We start from the raw sequence: 10,812 nt of genomic DNA, 5'->3' as shown, positions 1-10,812 counted from the left end.
GCTTATCTATAACTTAACTCTATCTACCCATTTTGGTTCGGTAACCCTTAATACCCTTACTAACATAAATCTATCAAGCTCAGTCTTGAAAGCTCCATTTGACCCCCAACCGCAACAGCCTTTTGTGGGGGGGGTGGGGGGGAAGGAGTTCCAGATTTCCACTAAGTCTTTGTGTGAAGAAGAACTTCCTGACATCACCCCTGAATGGCTTAGCTCTAATTTTAAGGTACTCCCCGCACCCCCCGCTCCCTTGTTCTGGACTCCACCCAACAGAGGAAATAGTTTATTTCTATCTACCCTATCAACAGACTGATCACAGTATTGGAACTACAAGAGCACACCAGTGTAGGGCTAATTCAGTGGCAACAAGACTGGTTGGGGTCAAAATTACAGGCCAATGCCTTGCGATCTCCGTGGTGAGAAGTTTGCCTTTTTCGACATGTGATTGATTGCCGCGCTGTGCAACGGGAATCTCCAGCGCGGAGCTGCAGTGATGTCAACAAGCTGTCCCAGCAGCCAATCACACTGGAGAATTCTTGCAGTAGACAAACAGGGAAATAATAAAGCAGCTTTTATCTGCACTTCAAAAATAAATGTTAGAGAGTTAAATAAAGATTGGGGCTTTCATATGGGATAAGGTAGAAGCTGAAATATCATGAACAAACTTTACTTTTTTTTAAATTTAAATTTTTAATTTTTACCACAATGGAGAACTTTGACACTCCACAAAATAGTTTTTCAGGGCCAGAACCTTTATTTAGCAGTCGATACGCTGTTAAACTCCCAGTTATACCTGACATTTAAACCTTTAAATTATTACTGAATCTGCTTCCACCACCCTATCAGGCAGTGCATTCCAGATCACAACTCGCTGCATAAAAAAACAAATAAGGCACTGTATAAATTATCTATCTATCCATCTATCAGAAATTTACAACACAGAAGGCCATTCGGCCCATCATGCCTGTGCCAGCTGACAAAGAGCTATCCCAGCCTGATTCCACTTTCCAGCACTAGGTCCATAACCTGTAGGTTACGGCATTTCAAATGCACATCCAAGTATTTTTTTAAATGCAAATGAGGGTTTCTGCCTCTACCATCCTTTCAGGCAGTGAGTGCCAGACCTCCACTACCCTCTGGGTGACAATATTTCCCCTCAAATCCCCTCTAAACCTCCTACCAATGACTTTAAATATATTCACCCTGGTTGTTGACCCCTCTGCTGAGGGAAATAGGTCCTTCCTATCCACTCTATCTAGGCCCCTCATAATTTTAGATACCTCAAATTGGTCTCCCCTTAGCCTCCTCTGTTCCCAAGAAAACAATCCCAGCCTATCCAATCTTTTCTCATAGCTAAAATTCTCCAGTCCAGGCAACATCCTCATAAATCTCCTCCGTATCCTCTCCCTCCGTACCCTCAACTCCCCTCTAATCCTTCTACCAATTATTTAAAAAAAATCTATTTATCTCTTTCTTTATCTATCTAATCCTATCTATCTATCGATCTATTCCCAACGATCTAATCCTATCTAAAATCCTATGCTACCTATGTCCTATGATAAACCCCTGTCCACATGTCCAAGCAACACAAGCAGATCTCCTCAGTGCTAATGTCAACGTGATGCACTACCGGCAGTATAGCTCGGATCCATCAGGTGACCATTCGGCCTCCTCGTGCGCCGGTCTTTGAGGCTTTGCCCATCTCTCGGGGGAACGATCCGCCCCGCGAAGGCATCCAAAGTGAGGAGGGGGCGGAGGGGCAAAGGGGCAACTCCATTTGGAGGAAGACCAGGATCAGGATGGAGGCCATTCAGCCCCTCGAGCTGTGTCCTCCCCACCCCCCTCCCGCATTTGATTAGATCACGGGCGTACGTGGGGGGGCATATGCGCCGGTAAAGGGAGCTTGGATATTTGGACAGGCGCCTAGCAGGGAGAGGGAGGGAGAGGGAAGCAATGCTCCTGCCCACTAGGGGCCGCCCGTCTCTAGTGAGCCGCGGGTAACCTCCGGGGACCCCCGGCCGGCACTGGGGCTGGACGGGCGCGTCGCCTCCCCGCCACCGGTGCCGTGCGTGCGCTGGTGGGTCCGGAGCGCCGTGGACTGAGCAAAGGTGCGGCCGCAGTCCCGACAGCAGAAAGGCTTCTCTCCGGTGTGGACGCGCAGGTGGGCCAGCAGGCTGGAGGAGTCCACGAAGGCCCGGGCACAGTGTGGGCAGGGGAAGGGCCGCTCGCCGCTGTGGCCCAGCCGGTGCTTCGTCAGCGAGCCGGCCGTCAGCAGCCCCTTGCCGCAGTCGGGGCAGCGGTGCGGCCTCTCGCCGCTGTGCACCCGCTGGTGGTACTTGTAGGAGGAGCGGTGGGCGAAGGTCTTGGGGCACAGGGGGCAGTGGAAGGGCCGCAGCCCCGTGTGGATGCGGCGGTGGACCCGCAGGGTGGACCACTGGGCAAAGCGCGCCCCGCAGGTCTCGCAGGTGTGGGGCCGCTCCCCGCTGTGCAGCCGGCGGTGCAGGGCCAGGGCGGAGGAGCGGGCGAAGGTGCGGGGGCACTGCGGGCAGCGGTACGGCCTCTCCCCCGTGTGGACCCGCAGGTGACAGGTCAAGGAGCCCGAGGTGGCGAAACTCCGGGGGCAGCGGCTGCAGCGGAACGGCCGTTCCCCCGTGTGGACCCGCAGGTGCTGGGTCAGGCCGGAGCAGCGGCGGAAGGTCCTGGGGCAGTGGGGGCAGCTGAAGATGGCGGGCTGCCTGCTGTGCGAGCGGCGGTGGGCGGTCAGGGAGGAGGCCTGGCGGTAGCCCCGCGGGCAGTCGGGGCACCGGTATGGCTGCGACTCAGAGTGAAGCCGCTGGTGGAGCAGCAGGGCAGTGGATGCCAGGAAGGACTTGGGACAGCGGGCGCACTTGAAGGGCTTGTCGGCCAGGTGGGTGCGTCGATGGCGGGCCAGTGCTGGCGGGCTAGAGAAGCACTTGGGGCACTGGGGGCAGGGGAAGCTCTTGCCGTCCGGGTGCACACGCAAGTGGCCCAGCAGGGAGGCCAGGGTGCGGAAAGTGACCTCACAGTGCGGGCACTGGTGCCCCCGGCACCGGTGGCCTGCTAGTGCAGCCAGGCGGCCAAAGGTCCGCTCGCAGCGGGGGCACTTGCACCTGGCGGCCCTCCGGTGAGCGAGCAGGTGCTTCTTGAGCGAGAAGGAGTGGGCCAGGGTCCGGGGGCACTCAGGGCACTTGAGAGGTTTCTTCTTCTTCTTTCTCGGGGGCTGCGGGGAGGTGGGTGGGTCGTCCCCGACGGCAGGCTCCGGACCCTGGGGCTGCTGTCGCCTGGTGCTCCTGGGGGAGGCTGGAGCAATGCAGCTTCCTCCTTTATCACTTCCATGGGCTGCACGGACATTCTCCAGACCCCGGGGGCAGCGCTTCCTGGTGCTCCTGCGCAGGCTCCTGGAGATCGGTGGCGCTGGACTATCTGCGGTCGCCGGCTCTGTACGCTGTTCCCTGGCAATCCTGCGGCCACTCCGCAGGCTCAAGAAAGACCCGCTGGGGGCCAGCGGTTCTGTCATGGGCAGATGGCTCTCCATCAGTCAAGTGATCGTCCTCCTGTAAAAACAATGAGCATTTATAATTAGGGTGGGGGACCTCAATAAATCCTCTCAAAACTTCTCTCTGCGAGGGCAGATGGGGTGTTTCACACTAATGTCTCATCCGAAAGACAGCACCTCCGGCAGCGCAGCACTCCCACAGTACTGGCACCGTGGAGTGTCGGCCTAGATTATGGGGCTCGAGTCCTAGAATATATTCATCTACCTCCAACAGTGCAGCGCTCCCACAGTACTGGCACCAGGGTGTGTCGGCCTGGATTGTGGATCTCAAATCTCTAGAGCGAGACTTGAATTTACAAGCTTCTGATGCAGAAGAAGTGAGAGGTTTACCAAGTGAGCCACAGCTGAGACCTTAATTCCCAATTTGTCATCTCAATCCCCACATCCAGATAATTGGATAGTTACTGAGAACCAATCAACACAGAGCCCTTTTCCCTCCAGAAAACACTGTCCAGGTGATCCCATTCTCTTTAATTCCAGAGGCAGTTATCTTTACCAGAAGACCTTCATATCAGTATAGAAAAACAGAATATTTTTAAATGGTGTGAAGCTATTAAATGTTGGTGTCCTCATACAGGAAATACAGAGCGTTAGCATGCAGGTACAACAAGCAATTAGGTAGGTCTATGGCAGGTTGGCCTTTATTGAAAAGGGGGTTGGAGTGCAAGAATGAGGATGTCTTGCTTAAATGAGGGAGGAAGCGGAAGTGGAATGGCGGGGGGGAAGTGGGGTGGAGGGGGAGTAGAACGGAGGGATGGGGGGAATGTGGGGCGGAGGGGAATGTGGGGCGGAGGGGAAAGTGGGGAGGAGGGAAAAGTGGAGCGGAGGGGTTGAGGGAAGTGGGGGGCAAATAGGGCGGAGGGATGGGGCGGAGAAAGTGGGGTGGGGCGGAGGGAGGGGGGAAAGTGGGGTGGGGTGGAGAGGGGGGAAAGTGGGGTGGGTGGAGAGGGGGGAAAGTGGGGTGGGTGGAGAGGGGGGAAAGTGGGGTGGGTGGAGAGGGGGGAAAGTGGGGTGGAGGGGGGAAAGTGGGGTGGAGGGGGGAAAGTGGGGTGGAGGGGGGGAAAGAGGGGGGGAGGGGGGAAAGAGGGGGGGAGGGGGGAAAGAGGGGGGGAGGGGGGAAAGTGGGGTGGAGGGGGGGAGGGGGGAAAGTGGGGTAGTGGGGTAGTGGGGTGGAGGGGGGGAGGGGGGAAAGTGGGGTGGAGAGGGGGAGGGGGGAAAGTGGGGCGGAGGGGGAGGGGGGAAAGTGAGGGGGAGGGGGGGAAAGTGAGGGGGAGGGGGGGAAAGTGGGGTGGAGGGGGGGGGAAAGTGGGGCGGAGGAAGAGGGGAGAGGAGAGATGGGAGGGGAAGGGAAGGGAAAGAGCATAGTGGGGAGGAGGGGGGAGTAAAGGAGATGAGGGGGAATGGAATAGAGTAGACTAGAGGAGGAGGGGGAGAGGAGAAGAGACGGGAAGAGGATAAGCGGAGGACAGGTGTGGAGCATGATGGCATAGATGTTTTTAAGGAGAGGCTAGATAAACACATGAGCGAGAAAGGAATATGTTTTGGGGGTGAGATGAAGAGAGTGTGAGGCTCGTATGGAGCATAAACTGTATGGACCCGTTCGGCCGAATGACCTGTTTCTATGCTGTAAATACTTTGTAAATTCCGCACCGTGCATTTGTACAAGAAACTCGTGACTGAAACTTGACGTAGTCACCACTGCAACACCTTTAACATAGTAAAACATCCCAAGGCGCTTCACAGGAGCGATGATCAAACACAATTTGACACCGGGCCACATAAGAAATTACGGCAGATGACCAAAAGCTTGGTCAAAGAGGTAGGTTTTAAGGAGCGTCTTAAAGGAGGAGAGAGAGGGCGAGAGGTAAGGGAGGGAATTCTAGAGCTGAGGGCCCAGACAGCTGCAGGCAATGGTGGAGCGATGGAAATTTGAGTGTTCAAGAAGAGTGTGTTGGAATAGTCAAGTCTGCAGGAAACGAAGGCAGGGGATGAGGGTTTCAGCAGCAGATGAGCTGAGGCCACAGCGGAGACAGGGTATTGGTACATAGGAACAGGAGGAGGCTATTCAGCTCCTCGAGCCTGTTCCCCCATTCGATGAGATAATGGCTGATCTGCGACCAAACTCCATATACACATATACACAAACTCCATATTTACCCCATATCCCTTAATACTTTTGATTAACAGAAATCTATCAATCTCAGATTTAAAATGAATAATTGACCTAACATCAGTTGCCATTTGCGAAAGAGAGTTCCAAACATCTAATACCCTTTGCGTGTAGAAGTGTTTCCTAACTTCACTCCTAAAAGGTCTAGCTCTAATGTTTAAACTATGCCCCCAGTCCTAGAACCCCCAACCAGCAGAAATAGTTTCTATCTACCTTCTCTGTTTCTCTTAATACCCTGAAAACTTCGATCAAATTACCCCTGAACCTTCTAAATTCCAGTGAATACAACCCTAGTTTGTTTATTCTCTCCTCGTAACTTAACCCTTGAAATCCGGGTATCATTCTGGTAAACCTAGGCTGCACTCCTTCCAAGGCCAACATATCCTTCCTAAGGTGAGGTGGCCAAAACTGCTCACAGTGCTCCAGGTGTGGTCTAACCAGGGTCTTTTACAGCTGCAGCATAACCTCTACCCCCTTGTACTCTAGTCCTCTAGATATAAAGGCCAGCATTCCAACAGCCTTTTTGTTTATTTTCTTTACCTGTTCATGACATTTTAATAATCTATGTACTTGGAGCCCCAAGTCTCTTTAGACCTCCACTGTTTGTAGCTTTTCACCATTTAGAAAGTGCCCTGCTCTATCTTTTTAGGTCACATTTGCCTACATTGAAATCCATTTGTCACAGTTTTGTCCACTCGCTTAATCTTTACCTAGGATTACATAGGATATACGGCCCAGAAACTGGTCATTAGGCCCAACCAGTCCATGCCGGCGTTTATGCTCCACTCGAGCCTCCTCCCATCTTTCCTCATCTAAATCTATCAGCATAACCCTCTATTCCCTTCTCCCTCATATGCTTGTCCAGCCTCCCCTTAAATGCAGCTGTACTATTCGCTTCAACCACTCCCTGTGGTAGTGAGTTCCACATTCTCGCCACTCTCTGGGTAAAAAGTTTTCTTCTGAATTCTCTAATGGATTTCTTGGTGACTATCTTATATTGATGACCTCTAGTTTTGCTCTTCCCCACAAGTGGAAACATTCTCTCTGTATCCACTCTATCAAAACCTTTTAGAATTTTATAGCCTTCTATTAGGTCACCCCTTCGACTTGTTTTTCAATAGTAAAGGGACACAGCCTGTTCATCCTTTCCTGATAGGTATACCCTCGCATTTCTGGTATCATCCTTATAAATCTTCTCTGCTCCCTCTCCAGTGCTTCTACATGCTTTTTATAATATGGCGACCAGAATTGCACACTTTATTCTAAATGTCATCTAACCAAGGTTCAATACGCGTTTAGCATAACTTCCCTACTTTTAAATTCTATCCCTCTAGAAATAAACCCGAGTGCTTGGTTTGCTTTTTTATGGCCTTGTTAATGTGTGTCGCTACTTTTAGTGATTTGTGTATTTGTACTCCAAGATCCTTTTGTTCCTCCACCCCACTCAGTCTCGCACCCTCCAAGTAATATGTGACCTCTCTATTCGTCTTACCAAAATGGAATACATCACATAGAATCATAGAATGGTTACAGCACAGAAGGAGGCCATTCGGCCCGTCGAGCCTGTGCTGGCTCTCTGCAAGAGCACTTCAGCGAGTCCCACTATCCCGTGCAATCGATGTAGCCCTGCACATTTGTTTCCTTCGGGTACTTATCCAATTCCCTTTTGAAAGATTCAATTGAATCTGCCTCCAGGTAGTTAATTCCAGATCCTAACCACCTGCTGCGTAAAAACAGTTATTTCTCATGTCGCTTTTGGTTCTTCTACCAATCACCTTAAATCCGAGAATTCCAAAGATTCACAACCCTCGGAGTGAAGAAATTCCTCCTCATCTGTGTCTTAAATGGCCTACCACCTATCCTGAGACTGTGCCCCCCCCCACCCGTCCTTCAGACACTCCAGTCAGAGGAAACAACCGCTCAACATCTACCCTATTTATCCCCTTCAGAATCTTGTATGTTTCAATTAAATCACCTCTGATTCTTCTAAACTCCAGAAGCTATCATTAAGGAAGAACTAGCAGGACATCTAGATAGGAATAGTGTAATCAAGCAGATGCAACATGGATTCATGAAGGGGAAATCATGTTTAACTAATTTACTGGAATTCTTTGAGGATATAACAAGCATGGTGGATAGAGGTGTGTCGGTGGATGTGGTGTATTTGGATTTCCAAAAGGCATTCGATAAGGTGCCACACAAAAGGTTACTGCAGAAGATAAAGATACATGGAGTCAGAGGAAATGTATTAGCATGGATAGAGAATTGGCTGGCTAACAGAAAGCAGAGAGTCGGGATAAATGAGTCCTTTTCAGGTTGGAAATCGATGGTTAGTGGTGTGCCAAAGGGATCGGTGCTGGGACCACAATATACATAGATGACCTGGAAGAGGGGACAGAGTATAGTGTAACAAAATTTGCAGATGACACAAAGATTAGTGGGAAAGCGGGATGTGTAGAGGACACAGAGAAGCTGCAAAGAGATTTAGATAGGTCAAGCGAATGGGCTAAGGTTTGGCAGATGGAATACAATGTCAGAAAATGTGAGGTCATCCACCTTGTGAAAAAAAACAGTAAAAGGGAATATTATTTGAATGGGGAGAAATGGCAACATGCTGCGGTGCAGAGGGACCTGGGGGTCCTTGTGCATGAATCCCAAAAAGTTAGTTTGCAGGTAATCAGGAAGGCGAATGGAATGTTGACCATCATTGAGAGAGGGATGGAGTACAAAAGCAGGGAGGTCCTGCTGCAACTGTACAGGGTATTGGTGAGGCCACACCTGGAGTACTGCGTGCAGTTTTGGTCACCTTACTTAAGGAAGGATATACTAGCTTTGGAGGGGGTACAGAGACGATTCACTAGGCTGATTCCAGAGATGAGGGGGTTACCTTATGATGATAGATTGAGTAGACTGGGTCTTTACTCGTTGGAGTTCAGAAGGATGAGGGGTGATCTTATAGAAACATTTAAAATAATGAAAGGGATGGACAAGATAGAGGCAGAGAGGTTGTTTCCACTGGATGGGGAGACTAGAACTTGGGGGCACAGCCTCAAAATACGGGAGAGCCAATGTATAACCAAGTTGAGAAGGAATTTCTTCTCCCAGAGGGTTGTGAATCTGTGGAATTCTCTGCCCAAGGAAGTAGTTGAGGCTAGCTCATTGACTGTATTCAAATCACAGATAGATAGATTTTTAACCAATAAGGGAATTAAGGGTTATGGGGAGCGGGCGGGTAAGTGGAGCTGAGTCCACGGCCAGATCAGCCATGATCTTGTTGAATGGCGGAGCAGGCTCGAGGGGCTAGATGGCCTACTCCTGTTCCTAATTCTTATGTTCTTATGTAGAGTACATACACAATCTACTCAATCTCTCCTCAAAGGACAACTCTCTCATCCCAGGGACCAGTCTAGTGAACCTTTGTTGCACCACCTCCAAGGCAAGTCTATCCTTCCTCAGATAAGGAAACCAAAACTGCACAGTACTCCAGGTGTGGTCTCACCAAGGCCCTGTAGAATTGTAGCAAGACTTTCTTACTCTTGTACTCCAACCCCCCCTTGCAATAAAGGACAACATGGCATTTGCTTTCCTTATTGCTTGCTGTACCTAGTTTATTAATGTCCTCCTGTAATTTGTTGCAGTCCTCCTCAGTATTGACTATCACCTAAGTTGATGTCGACCGCAAATTTAGAAATTGTGTTCTTGATTCCAAAGTCCATATCATTGATATTAACTGTGAACAGTGGTCCCGGCACTGATGCTTGGGTAACACCACTACCCACTTTCTGCCTTCTGTCAAAATCGCTTTGCAATTTTATGCTAACCCACCGACAATGCCGACTAGCATTTCTCTCAATTGCGGATGGCAGGATAAGGAAAATCGCACTTAAATTGAAATTTCTGCCGGGTGGAAATTAAATATTGCAAAAGTTTAAAGAAATTGACTCCAAGCTGCCACATTCTGCCGAGTCCCTCCCTTTCCCTTATGCTGGCGTGTCACTTTAAGAGCACTCACTGCGCAGCCGCCGAAGTTGTTGCTGTTGCTGCTGTTGTTGGGGGGAGCACTCGCTCGGACGTTTCGAAACTTCTGGACCCGCAATCGCCTTTTTTTTCTTTCTCTCTCGCACCGTCTGGAGGTGCGCCTGCTGTCCGGCGGCCCGTCCACCCGGCTGGCTGGGTTTCCGAGCATGCGCACTGGCCCGCTGGGGACATAGAGCGGTTTCTCAGCCACGGTGTACTGCGGGAAAGTGCTGCCGCCATTGCTCCACCCACAGACTCACAGGGCCACTCATTGTCTGACCACTTTTAAATTGCACCTCCCAACAAAAAGCTGCAAGCAGTCAAGCTGAGGCTGCTGCATGCAGTCAAGTTTAATAACAGGGAGGATCACCATTTAATAACAGGGGACGAGAGGGAAGGAGAGAGAAGGAGTTGAGGGAGGAGGAACAGGGGGGGAGAGAGAGAAGAACAGGAGGGGAGAGAGAGATGGATGGGGGGGAGAGAGAGAGAGGATTGGGGGGGGAGAGAGAGAGAGGGATTGGGGGGGGAGAGAGAGAGGGATTGGGGGGGGAGAGAGAGAGAGAGGGATTGGGGGGGGAGAGAGAGAGAGGGATTGGGGGGGAGAGAGAGAGAGGGATTGGGGCGGGAGGGAGAGAGAGAGGATTGGGGGGGAGAGAGAGAGGGATGGAGGGGGGAGAGAGAGAGGGATGGGGGGAGAGAGAGAGAGGGATGGGGGGGAGAGAGAGAGGGATGGGGGAGAGAGAGAGGGATGGGGGGGAGAGAGAGAGAGGATTGGGGGGGGAGAGAGAGAGGGATTGGGGGGGGAGAGAGAGAGGGGATGGGGGGAGAGAGAGAGGGATGGGAGGGAGAGAGAGAGGGGGGATGGGGGAGAGAGAGAGAGGGGATGGGGGAGAGAGAGAGGGGATGGGGGGAGAGAGGGGATGGGGGGGAGAGAGAGGGGGATGGGGGGGAGAGAGAGGGGGGGTGGGGGGAAGGAGAGGGGGATGGGGGGTAAGAGAGAGGGGATGGGGAGAGAGAGGGGGATGGGGGGGATGGGGAGAGAGAGGGG

General features: G+C 51.6%; 1 protein-coding gene across 1 annotated transcript; it reads right to left on the bottom strand.

The window, feature by feature from the left end:
* Positions 1-1,966: 1,966 nt before the first annotated feature.
* Positions 1,967-3,556, bottom strand: LOC139269237 (zinc finger protein ZFP2-like). Its single transcript, XM_070888326.1, has one exon. The coding sequence runs from the start codon at positions 3,554-3,556 to the stop codon at positions 1,967-1,969; it is 1,590 nt and encodes a 529-aa protein (XP_070744427.1).
* Positions 3,557-10,812: the final 7,256 nt, after the last annotated feature.

This window comes from Pristiophorus japonicus, chromosome 8 (assembly GCF_044704955.1).
Source record: "Pristiophorus japonicus isolate sPriJap1 chromosome 8, sPriJap1.hap1, whole genome shotgun sequence".
Classification (NCBI taxonomy): domain Eukaryota; kingdom Metazoa; phylum Chordata; class Chondrichthyes; family Pristiophoridae; genus Pristiophorus; species Pristiophorus japonicus.
Note: the sequence above shows the minus strand (reverse complement) of the source record. Positions and strands in the feature narration are given on the sequence as shown.